Source organism: Pituophis catenifer, unplaced genomic scaffold (assembly GCF_029215685.1).
Source record: "Pituophis catenifer annectens isolate HBS135680 unplaced genomic scaffold, rPitCat1.0.hap2 SCAF_1, whole genome shotgun sequence".
In the NCBI taxonomy this organism is placed as follows: Eukaryota; Metazoa; Chordata; class Lepidosauria; order Squamata; family Colubridae; genus Pituophis; species Pituophis catenifer.
In genome coordinates this window covers 332,622,929-332,635,072 of record NW_027256881.1, presented here as the reverse complement: position 1 = coordinate 332,635,072, position 12,144 = coordinate 332,622,929, and the positions used below count along the sequence as shown (strand labels likewise).

Genomic DNA, 12,144 nt, shown 5'->3' with positions numbered 1-12,144 from the left:
GGCTTATTTTTGAGGTAAGGCACACGTGTAAAAATTAAGTTAGGGCTTATTTTCAGGATAGGCCTTATTTTTGCGAAAAGACGGTGTGTTTATTGTGTGTGGTTATTGATTAATTAAGTCTATTTAATTAATTGGTATTTGGACCTTTCTTTAAAAAAACCTATCCCCCGCAAAAGACAGTGAGTTCTGAAAATTACTCGTGTGTTCTATCTTTGGAGCTCCTTCCTGCAAAAGGAAACAATGCGGCTTCAGACACCTAGTGCTAAACTTCGGAATAAAGGAAGTTTAGAAAAGAACAAATGAATGAAGTGCTGCATGAGCTTTGTAGTTCTTTCTCGCACGTGCACACACGAGGCATCCCAACATTTTGATCCTGTCCCAACCCAGGACACTTTTCAAGATTACCAGGAGATGTTCATCCAGTTTGGCTACGTGGTCCTTTTCTCATCGGCTTTCCCCTTGGCTGCAATGTGTGCCCTCATCAACAACATCATTGAAATCCGGAGCGATGCCTTCAAGTTGTGTACGGGGCTCCAGCGGCCCTTCGGGCAGCGGGTGGAAAGCATTGGAGAGTGGCAGGTAAGCCTCACGTTTTCATCTGGCTGCCATTAACCAGTGGTAGGGCTTGTCTTTGGAGGTTGTGTAGGCTCCATCACTGGAGGCTTTTTTGGAAGAAATTGTACAGTCCTTCGTCTGGAATGGTATAAAGTTTCCTGCTTCAGTAGTGGGTTGGACTAGAAGACTTCCAAGGTCCCTTCTAATTCTATTGTTCCATTCTGCTCTGTTCTGACTTTCATGAAGGCAACAGCCCCACCCTTCTTGGCCATGGACAAACTGATATAAGGAGTCCTCAATTTATGACGATTCATTTAGCAACAATTTGAAGTTAAAATGGTGGTCACCAGTGGTGGGATTCAAAATTTTTTACTACCGGTTCTGTGGGCGTGGCTTGGTGGGCATGGCATGGCATGGCATGGCTTGGTGGGCGTGGCAGGGGAAGTATACTGTAAAATCTCCATTCCCACCCCACTCCAAGGGAAGGATATTGTAAAAAATCTTCCTTTCCCACTCCAAGGGAAGGTTACTGCAAAATCCCCATTTCCTCCCGATCAGCTGGGACTGGGGAGGCAGAGAATAGATGGGGGCGGGGCCAGTCAGAGGTGGTATTTACCGGTTCTCTGAACTACTCAAAATTTCCGCTACCGGTTCTCCAGAACTGGTCAGAACCTGCTGAATAGCACCTCTGGTGGTCACACTGCACCATTGCAAACCCCCCCTCCATGGTAACATGATTCGGACATTTGGTAACCAGCCTGTATTTTTGACAACTTCAGGGTTTTTTTTTAAGCATATGGCATTCATAGCCAGAAAAGTCTACAATGCTTTTTACCACAGAGTAGTTCTGGCAACCTTATTAGTTCATACATGCATGCTATCCACGGTGCATCACGGGGCAAACTAGCTTTGCACCAGCAGGCTGATGGCATTCGGAGCTGCAATCAGTCTGATGATCACCATCTATAATCTTTCCAACTGGTTTCCAATAAACAAGTCAATGGGGAAATCTGGATTCCCTTAATGGTTACACAATTTGCTTAACAACACTGCCAAAAAGTCATGACATTCATGTGCGATCACGTGATGACTCACTTAATGACATTACCTAGCAACAAGAGTCCTAGTCTGAATTGTGGTGTAAATTGAGGTCTACCTGTATTCTGAGGTAGATCGCACCTGATTATGAAAGCTCTGTTTAGTTACCTAAAAGCCATTGATTGACAGCTCACTGCTCCTCTTCCACAAATGAATGGGGTTTTTTTTCTCCCTTTTGGTTAGTTTACTTTATTGATTAGCCCTTGGGCCATATCAAAGAGCAGAGTTCCAGACGCAAATTATTACTAAAATCTGATAAAAAATAACTTAAAATGGAATTGGATGAAATTGGCGAAAATCACTGGCTTGTAGCCATTGCCGTGTCATGTGGCAGTGAGTCCCGTATCTACGTATATTGTATGAAGGACATGTCCTTTCGCCGGTCATTCTGTAGGTTCCCTCAGGTTTGCTTTCGTTATGCTGTAAAACATGCTATTTGTTATGCTTGTTATGCTGTAAAACAGCTTTTCTTTCCAAGTTTCTAGAAAAGAGAATGATTCTTCTCAAGTCAGTCCCTGAAAGAGCTTCATTTTTTTAAATAAAAGGCCTTTTTCCCTATCTCTGCAGAAAGTGATGGAGGCCATGGGCGTCCTGGCCATTGTGGTGAACTGTTACCTGATTGGCCAGTGTGGGCAGCTGCAGCGTCTTTTTCCATGGCTGAGTCCTGAAGGTGCTATAATCTCTGTGGTGGTGCTAGAGGTAAGAGTGCGATCGGCGTCTTCTTCTTTTCCTCCTTGAATTACAACCATTCATTTAGTGACCGTTTGAAGTTACAACAGCACTGGAAAAAGTGTCTTATGACCGTTTTTCACACTTACGACTGTCGCAGCATCCCCATGGTCACGTAATCAAAATTCAGACCCCTTGGCAACTGACTCATATTTATGATGGTTGCAGAGTCCCCCGGGATCATCTTTTGCGACCTTCTGACAAATCATTTGGGAAGCTAGATTTACTTAACAAACATGTGACTAACTTACTTGGTCTGTTGTGTGGATGTTTGGGTGGTTTAGGGGCAGGGAATTTGTGGTGGGTGGGGGTGTGTTTGGGGATTGTTATGTGTTCTGCCCCAGCTACGGACCCCAAAGAATGCAGCACACATAAAGTCCATTCAAACCATAGTTTACTAAATAAACCAGTTTTTTACAACAACGGCTGTTAATTAACTACATTAACAGCCGCCAAGAATTCAAAGAATAATACTGAAAGCTTACTGTGGTTGGCAGAATGCCCAGAAGCAATTTGCAGGAAACTGATACGATAAGCAAGAAAAGACACAAAGGTATGTGAATGAAGTTGTTCCCTGCAAATTGCTTCCATCGGCGTTCCTCCTTAAATAGGCTAAGGGAGTGGCCAATTAGCCCCAAGCCTTACTCTCGAGGAGACCTCCTCCTGAGGAACCACTCCTGGGCTCTGCGTGCCCGTGCATCGAGAAGAGGCTCCTCCTCTTCACTTAAGGGAGCTTCTGGAGGTTCTGAAGGCCCTGGCTGAATCCCCGCCTCTGGCACCACATCTTCTCCAGCCTCCTCATTGTCTGACTCGAGTGCCAGTTGCCCAGGCTGCTGGCGCAGCACCACACCAGCCTCCTCGCTGTCTGAATCAGCTACTAGCTGCACAGGCCGCTGATGGGCCACAACATTATGTGGGTTGGACCTGGTCTTTGGGTGTTAAGTGAATTTCGTTGTATGGGTATATTGAGTATACACATACAATGACAATAAAGTTATTATTATTATTATTAACAACTGCAGTGATTCACTTATTGACTCACATTGTGGCAAGAGAGATCATAAAATGAGACAAAACTCACTTAACAACTGTCTCGCTTAGCAGTGGAAATTTTGAGCTCAATTGTGATCGTAAGTCGAGAACAACCTGTATTATTTCTTTGGTGGACTTGCCAAACTCTCTCTTCTGTGTATTTCATATTCATTCAACTACTGAGAAAGAACAGAGGTTAATTAGAAGGCGTGCTGATACTTACATCATGATTATGGTGCAAGGTTTTTGTTTTATTGTTTTTAATGATTGTTTTATGTATTGATAGTTTATTATGGTTTTGGTAAGTCACTCAGAATTGCGTAAGATGGGCAGCCGTATAACGCTTTTAAATAAATACGTTGCTGGATTAAAGCCAGGAATAACAGTTGCACTCATTTCATTCATTTTAACGCTCAAGATTGTACACTCCAGACTTCAACAATACATACAACAAAAACTATTAGATGAAAATGCTGGATTCAGAATTGGGTGTTGTGGCCTGCCAGCAGCCAGCGGATCTGGCAGCAGATTCAGACAGTGAGGAGGTTGGGGAGGAACATGGGCCAGTCCTGGAGTCTGGGGAAGGCTCTGATGAGGGCTCTGCGTCAGAGGCAGAGAGGGGGCCAGAGCCATATGCCAGTTATCAGCTGCCTTTGGAGTCAGACATCAGTGAGGCAGATGAACAGCTGGAGCCTGTTCCCAGTATACGCATGTGCAGAGTTGCCAGACACAGGGAACAGCTAAAGAACAAGGGTCGACTTGGGAGTAAGGCCACAGATGGACGATGAATGCACCCCACCACCCCCAGAGGGAATAAAAGAGGAGCAAAAGTGGAGTGGAGTTTGCAGGAGACAATTAGTTCATTACTGCATTCTTGCCAAGTATTGCGGGTGTCTGAAAGATATCGGCCTGGCCACTCTCCAAGCCTGATAAACGTCGGTAATTGTGAATTATTTTGAAAGACTGTGGGAGAGGAAAAGCTTTGCTGGAGAGGAATTCACTGTAAATTAAATAAAAGGGGTTTATCGGGATGAAGACTCGGCTTCGTGCTTCTGAGGAAGCTTAGGTCAGAACATTGGGAAGAAGGACACCCAGGAGGGAGACAGTGCATTCTTGAGAAGTAAGAGGTGACTTGCTTAATGGCTAGATTGATATCAGGCCTAAAACCAAGAATGACACATGGCAGGCAGTTCTACCAAGCTGAGTTCTTTATTGTTTCACACCTATAGACAAAAAAATTCTTGCCAGACTGAGGACTCCACCGTATATTGCATCTGCAATATACTCTGTGAGCCACAGGTAGTCCTCGACGTACGATCACAATTGAGTCCAAAATTTATGTTCCTAAATGAGGCATTTGTTAAGTGAGTTTTGCCCCCCATTTTACGACCTTTCTTGCCACAGTTGTTAAGTGAACCACTGCAATTGTGAGAGTTTCGAACATGTCTGTTCAGTGAATACGACTTCCCCATTGACTTTGCATGACAGAAGGCCATCCTATGACCCTGGAACATTGCAATAATTATAAATATGAATCAGTTGCCAAGTGTCTGAATTTTGATCATGTGACCATGGGGATGCCACAATGGCCGCGTGAAAAATGGTCATAACTCACTTTTTAAAAATGCTGTTGTAACTTTGAAAGGTCGCTAAATGAACTGTTGTAAGTTGAGGGCTGCCTGTATTAGGGAGAGGCTGTCTTCATCCTCTTTCTCTCACACATAATATTGCCTCTTACTCAGTGGTGAAATGTAAAATTTGTTACTACCGGTTCTGTGGGTGTGGCTTGGTGGTGGTGGGGTAATGTGACTGGGTAGGCGTGGCCAACTTTTTTTTTTTTACTTTTAAAAGCATTTTTTCTACAACCTCTTCGGCCGAAGAGGTTGTAAAAAAAATGCTTTTAAAAGCCTCTGACGATCCCAGCTGAGCTGCGTGATCATCAGAGGCTTTTTTTTTCTTTTAAAAGCATTTTTTTCAGCTGAAGAGATTGTAGAAAAAATGCTTTTAAAAATTAAAAAAAAGCCTCTGATGATTGCGTGGCTTAGCTGGGCATGGGGGCGGGGCAGGGATTTTTGCTACCGGTTCTCTGAACCACCCGCCGCCATCGCTACCGGATTGGGTGATCCGTTCCGAACCAGGAGCATTTCACCCCTGCTCTTATTCCTCTGGAGTGTATCTCCTCCCTCCTGGGGATCTACCTCCTTACTACGTCCATTGCGAGAGCCCCAGAGACATCCTGACCCCAGGCCTGGCAACTGAGCCAGACCTTAGGAGAAAACTTGGAAAGTGGGGGCCGAATGTATCTTTGGGAATACTTTGGACACATCATACAAAGACAGATCATTGGCAAAGATCCTGCTGTCTGGAAACATTGAAGGCAATGGAAAAAAGCCAAGAGAAGACCACAAGATTAAATATCATCATTGGTGACTCATCTCACAAGACCTCAAAATCTAATGACTACTGAACAGCCCTGGTGAAGTGACATCTGTTACATCATGAGGACTTAGAAGCAATTGAATAACAATCTGTTTCCTGTCACAGAACTAAACATTATGCCCAGATCTGAGTTTAGCAGTCTCACTTTGAGTCAGTATAAGATCTCAAGTGATAACACTGAAAAGCTACCAGACATTAATTAAAAGAGTCCAAGACCTTGCAGGTCTGAGACCTTGCAAAATTTGCAAAATTTCAACCCATTGAAAATTACAAACATAATTTTTCATGGAAGCAATTTGGGGGGATGTAGACTCTTATCTGGTTACAGGTGTAAGAGAGGCCGTGGTGTCTGCAGGTAATGTCTGATGGCCTTTTCTCATAAGGGCCCATGTATTTTTATTATTTCCTGTAGCTTATTTTGCTATGTAAGTTTCCATATATATACAAATGAGGTTAAAAGTAAAAAAAAAAAACTGTCTTATGATGGAACAAAAATCTTGATTCTAGTTTGATAACACTATCTTTAAAAAAACACTTCTGATAGATCCTGTTTGTTGGTGTTCTGTATTGTGTGTGTGAACACAACTTGCTCTCTGCCCCTTTCTGTCCACTCCCAGCCTAGGTAATCAGCTCCAGAGCAGGGGTTTCCAACCTTGGTAACTTTAAGACTTCTGGACTTCAACTCTCAAAGTTGGCTGAGGAACTCTGGGAGTTGAAGTCCACAAGTCTTAAAGTTGCGAAGGTTGGAGACCCCTGCTCCAGAGGAAGACTAAAACTCCTTTGTAGAGATTGAGTGTAATAGCAGAATTTTGCAAGTCTGATATAGGTAACTATACCTCTCTCCCTTTCTTATATTCCTGTGAATTAGGGAAGTGTCCGAGCCTGTTCTAAATATGATCTGTTTGTGCTGGACTTTCTATACATATTTGTATATGCATAGAAAGGACATGGTGGCTCAGTGGCTAAAATGCTGAGCTTGTCGATTGAAAGATTTGCAGTTCAACGGTCCAAATCCCTAGTGCTGCGTAATGGGGTGAGCTCCCGTTACTTGTCCCACCTTCTGCCAACCTAGCAGTTCGAAAGCACGTAAAAAATGCAAGTAGAAAAATAGGGACCACCTTTGGTGGGGAGGTAACAGCGTTCTGTGTGCCTTCGGTGTTTAGTCATGCCAGCCACATGACCACGGAGACGTCTTCGGACAGTGCTGGCTCTTCGGCTTTGAAACGGAGATGAGCACTGCCCCCTAGAGTCAGGAATGATTAGCACATATGTCTAGCACTAGTGAGGGGAACCTTTACCTTTTTACCTGAGCCTGTTCTAAATATGATCTGTTTATGCTGGACTTTCTATACATATTTGTATATAAACCAACCCTCACATTTTTAAACAAAATACCATGAAAAATATACCATCTGTAGATAAGCCAATGATAAAGATGAAAACATACATACATTTTTAAAGTTGGCTTATTCATGGGTGGCACTTTTTTTTTTCATAGTATTATGGTTAAAAATATGAGGGCCAGGTTACCGACAGATGAGCTTTTAATCATAATTACATATGGAATACAGAGAGACACAGGTACTTTTGGAAAGAAATACAGTATATACCGGTGGTTGTGAATAAGTCCATCCCTGGATAAACTGAACCCATTTTTGGGGATGTATTTTAGCAGCTAAAATTCTTGGCTTATCCACAAATCTCTATGACAAGTTATGTTTCGCCCCTTGCCATTTGTGTGACAGACCTCATCTAACCTAATGAAAAGAAGGACTAAGGGTGACATGACAGCAGTGTTCCAATATTTGAGGGGCTGCCACAAAAGAGGGGGGGTCAGCCTATTTTCCAAAGCACCAGAAGGCAGAACCAGAAGAAGCAATGGGTGGAAACTAATCAAGGAGAGAAGCAACCTGGAACTATGAAGAAACTTCCTAACAGTGAGAACAATAAACCAGTAGAAGAGCTTGCTTTCAGAAGTTGTAGGTGTTTCATCACTGGAGGTTTTTAAGAATGGTATAGGGCAGTGATGGCTAACCTTTTTGCCATCGCGTGCCAGGAAGGGGGGGGGCAAGGGAGGTTTGCACACGCGCATGCTCACACCCATAATTCTATGCCCTGTGGATAGAGTCTCTGGAGGCTGGGGACAGCAAAAAAGTCACTTCCTGTCCAACCGGAAGTTGGGAAACGGGCCATTTCGGGCCTCCGAGGGGGTGAGGAAGGCTGTTTTTGCCCTCCCCAGATGCATAGAGAGGATCTGGAGCCAGGTGAGAAAGAAAAACAGGCCTTCCCCACCCCCCCAGGCCCTCCAGAGGCAGGAAACAGCCTGTTTCCCTATTTCTGGTGGGCCCAGAAGGCCCGAAAATCAGCTGGCTGGCGCACGCATGCACGCCAGAGCTGAGCTGGCGTGCCCACTGGTATGGCTACGCATGCCACCTGTGGCACTCATGCCATAGGTTCGCCATCACAGGTATAGGGTCTCCTGCTTGAGCAGGGGGTTGAACTAAAAGACCTCCAAGGTCTCTTCCCAACTCTGTTATTCTGTTATTCTGCATCTCTGTCAAAGTCACCTTCCTTTACTCTTTACAGCCTGTGTCTCTTCTCTCCACAGCATTTTGCCCTTTTGCTCAAATATGTCATCCAAGTTGCAATTCCTGATATCCCAGCCTGGGTTGCGGAAGAGATGGCCAAGCTTGAATACCAGAGGCGGGAAGCCTTTAAGGTGAGTCTCACAAGAGAGATGCACAATGTGGAGCTAAATGAACTCTTGTAAATCAAGGATTACCTTTATGCCATTGGAGTTCGGCAGCTAATAAATTCAAAGAAAGAAATAATAATAATAAAAAGCTACATTCTTGGAAAGGAATCTAGATTTATTGAAAGGGGAGGGGAAATGGTTATTTAAAAAAAAATTCTGGAAACTGGAAATGTGTACGTAAGCCTCCATTTACCAGTGAGTAGACTACAATCCTTTTGTTCTTCTTTTAAACTGACTCGATCCAAAGGAATATTACCTCTCAATTGTCACAAATGAAAAGAATCTCTTCTAGCCCTATAGTATTTTACAACTAGCTCTTCCCACTCCCCAATAACTCCATTTACTTATTTGCAAATTACCCATCACTACGCTTGATTTAAAATATGACCTTTAAAAACAATTCAAGCTGCAAAATACGGAGCATAATGGCAGCTTATAGGATAGTGCACGCTATTTTTCAGAGCATGCGTCCCTGCCCCACCAGATCATCTTAGATATGATAGTTTATTACAGGTAGTTCTTGATTTACAACAGTTCATTTAGTGACCATTTGAAGTTATAACGGCACTGAAAAAAGTAACTTATGACCATTTTTCACACTTACGACGATTGTAGCATCCCCATGGTCATGTGATCAAAATTCAGACTCTTGGCAAATGACTCCTTATTTATGATGGCTACAGTGTCTTGAGGTTATGTGACCACTTTTTGTGGCCTTCTGACAAGCAAAGTCAATGGGGAAGCCAGCTTCACTTAACCACCATGATACTAATTTAACAAGTGCAGTGATTGCCACAACTGTGGCAAGAAAGGTCATAAAATGGGGCAAAATTCACTTAACAACTGTCTTGCTTAGCAAACAGAAGTTTTGGGCTCAAAACTTGGACTACTTGACGTACGACCACAATTGAGCCGAAAATTTCTTAGTTAAGCATTGGTTAATCAAGAAATGGTGTCTTGGTTAAGCATTGGTTAAGTTACTTTTGCCCCATTTTATGACTTTTCTTGTCACAGTTGTTAAGTGAGTCCCTGCACTTGTTAAAAGTTAGTAACACGGTTGTTAAGTGAATCTGGCTTCCCCATTGACTTGCTTTTCAGAAGGTTGCAAAATGGGATCACGTGACCCTGGGACACTGCAACCGTCACAAATGTGAGTTAGTTGCCAAGCATCTGAATCTTGATCCTGTGACCATGGGGATGCCACACTGGTTGTAAGCATGAAAAATGGTCGTAAATCACCTGTTTCAGTGCCATTGTAACTTTGAACGGTCACTAAACGAGCTGCTGTAAGTCGAGGACTACCTGTATTAAAAAAATAAAGGTGATAGAGTCTTATGCCCATGATTTTACCATCCTCGGTGGCGCAGTGGTTAGAGCGCAGTACTGCAGGCTACTTCTGCTGACTGCCGGCTGCCTGCAATTTGGTAAATATTTTAATTGTTTTTTAATATTTGTATTTTATGTTTTTTTAATTCTGGCTGTACATCGCCCTGAGTCCTCAGGGAGAAGGGCAGTATATAAATTTAAAATAAAAAATAAATAAAAAAAAATAAATCGAATCTCACCAGGCTCAAGGTTGACTCAGCCTTCCATCTTTCCAAGGTGGGTAAAATGAGGACCCAAATTGTTGGGGGCAATATACTGATTAGGGGTGCAACCCGTTGCGCTCATGTAACACCTCTCCTGCGTGAGCTGCACTGGCTCCCAGTGGTCTTCCGGGTGCGATTCAAGGTGTTGGTTACCACCTTTAAAGCGCTCCATGGCTTAGGACCTGAGTACTTACGAGACCGCCTTCTGCCACTGATAGCCTCCCACCGACCAGTTCGCTCCCACAGAGAGGGACTCCTCAGGGTGCCTTCGGCCAAGTTATGTCGGCTGGCGACACCCAGGGGGAGGGCCTTCTCTGTGGGAGCTCCTGCCCTTTGGAACGAACTGCCCCTGGAAATATGCACAATCTCTGACCTCCGAGTTTTTCGCTGTGCCCTCAAGACCCTGCTCTTCTGACAGGCAGGGCTATCTTTGTAATGTAGTTTTAAATTCGGAGTTTAAAATTTTTGGGTTTTTAATGAAACTTGGCCGTAAATGTAATAATTTTAATAATTTTAAAATTTAATTGGGATTTGTATAGTGTTTTTTACTTGGCTGTGCACTGCCCCGAGTCCTTCGGGAGAGGGGCGGTATAGAAATAAAATTATCTATCTAATATACTGACTCTAAAACCGCTTAGAGAGGGCTGTAAAGCTGTATATAAGACTAAGTGCTATTGCTATTGCTATGTGTGTGAAAAAGGACAGAGATTCTTCAGGGGAGAAAGGGGAAGCTGTGGGAGACTACAATAAAAGTAAGATAATCAATTCTTGTGTCATTCTTCCTCCCCAGAAGCACGAGCGACAGGCCCAGCACCATTTCCAACAACAACAGCGTCGTAAACGGGAGGAAGAGGAGCGTCAGCGCCACGCCGAATATCATGCCCGGAAAGAACGTGAGAGCAGCCGGGAGGAAGGCAAGGCTAACGGTGGCGGGCAGGATCCTGGACACGAGAAGAGTCAGCCCAAAGGGAAGGGTTCAGGAGGGTCGAGCCACGGATCTGAGAAACCCAAACGGCCCAGCTCCCTCCTGGCCACCAACAATGTCATGAAGCTCAAGCAGATCATCCCTCTACAGGGCAAGTTTTTATCAGGGAGCACGGGGGCAGCTGGCACTGGGACGGTCCGTTCACCCCAGTCCCCCACTAGTACTGATAACAAACTACCTGGGTTCCTTAGTTTCAAGTTCCTTAAGTCCCCAGAGACAAAACGGGAAGCCAACACTGAGAAGGTGCAGTCACCCACTAAGCCTTTCAACCCCAGCAAACTGTTCAACTTCAGCAAATCCGAAGGGGGCAACGGGGCATCGTCCCCGCCACGGCCCGGCCCTTCGGCAGACGCAGGCGAAAAGCCTTTGGCCAGCAGATCACATCTCAACGGGTTGGCAGATGAGGAAGTGTCTGAGGACCTGGAGATCCGAACAATGGTGGAGGAGGAGGGGCCGAGCCACAAACTCTAACCAAGATGTTAGGGTGTGAGAGCTGGGAAGAGGGAGGAAGGCATGGGGTTTGCTAGTTGGTTCCTCAAGCAGAATTGGGGCAGCCTCTGCGTTGAGTTGGGAGAGGTCTGCTGGGTCTATTAACCCATTTCCAAGCAATTTCAGGGCAGCCCTTGCTGTGATCTTCACTGGGAAAAAGGAAGTGGAAGATGGTTCCAGGGAGGTTTTGACGGCTTTGACCTTGATGGAGACTCAGTTCTGATATTGATGGTTATTGATCTAAGTCAGATTTTAAACCGAGAACTCCCAAGAATAAGGAAAGCATTGCAAGTTAGAAGTGAAGGATACGAAGCGGAAGGTAGAGGGGAATTCCACTAACCTTTAACAAGTTGTGTTACATGTCTTTTTTCCCCTTATTTTATCAAAGCTTGGGCCAGGAAAGCATCCTAGCTCAAACTGATTTTCTAAATTTTAACCCACGTAATCCCCAGATGCTTCTCCGTCTTTAACAC

The 12,144-nt window shown here is 44.3% G+C and overlaps 1 protein-coding gene across 1 annotated transcript in view; it reads left to right on the top strand.

Moving 5' to 3' along the window:
• ANO8 (anoctamin 8) overlaps positions 1 to 12,113 on the top strand; it is a 75,435-nt gene extending 63,322 nt beyond the window's left edge. Inside the window, exons 15-18 of the mRNA XM_070931764.1 lie at positions 388 to 579; positions 2,221 to 2,352; positions 8,462 to 8,572; positions 10,988 to 12,113. Coding sequence (XP_070787865.1) covers positions 388 to 579; positions 2,221 to 2,352; positions 8,462 to 8,572; positions 10,988 to 11,653 — 1,101 coding nt within the window. The 3' untranslated portion in view covers positions 11,654 to 12,113. The remainder of the gene's footprint in view (positions 1 to 387; positions 580 to 2,220; positions 2,353 to 8,461; positions 8,573 to 10,987) is intronic.
• The last annotated feature ends 31 nt before the right edge of the window (positions 12,114 to 12,144 follow it).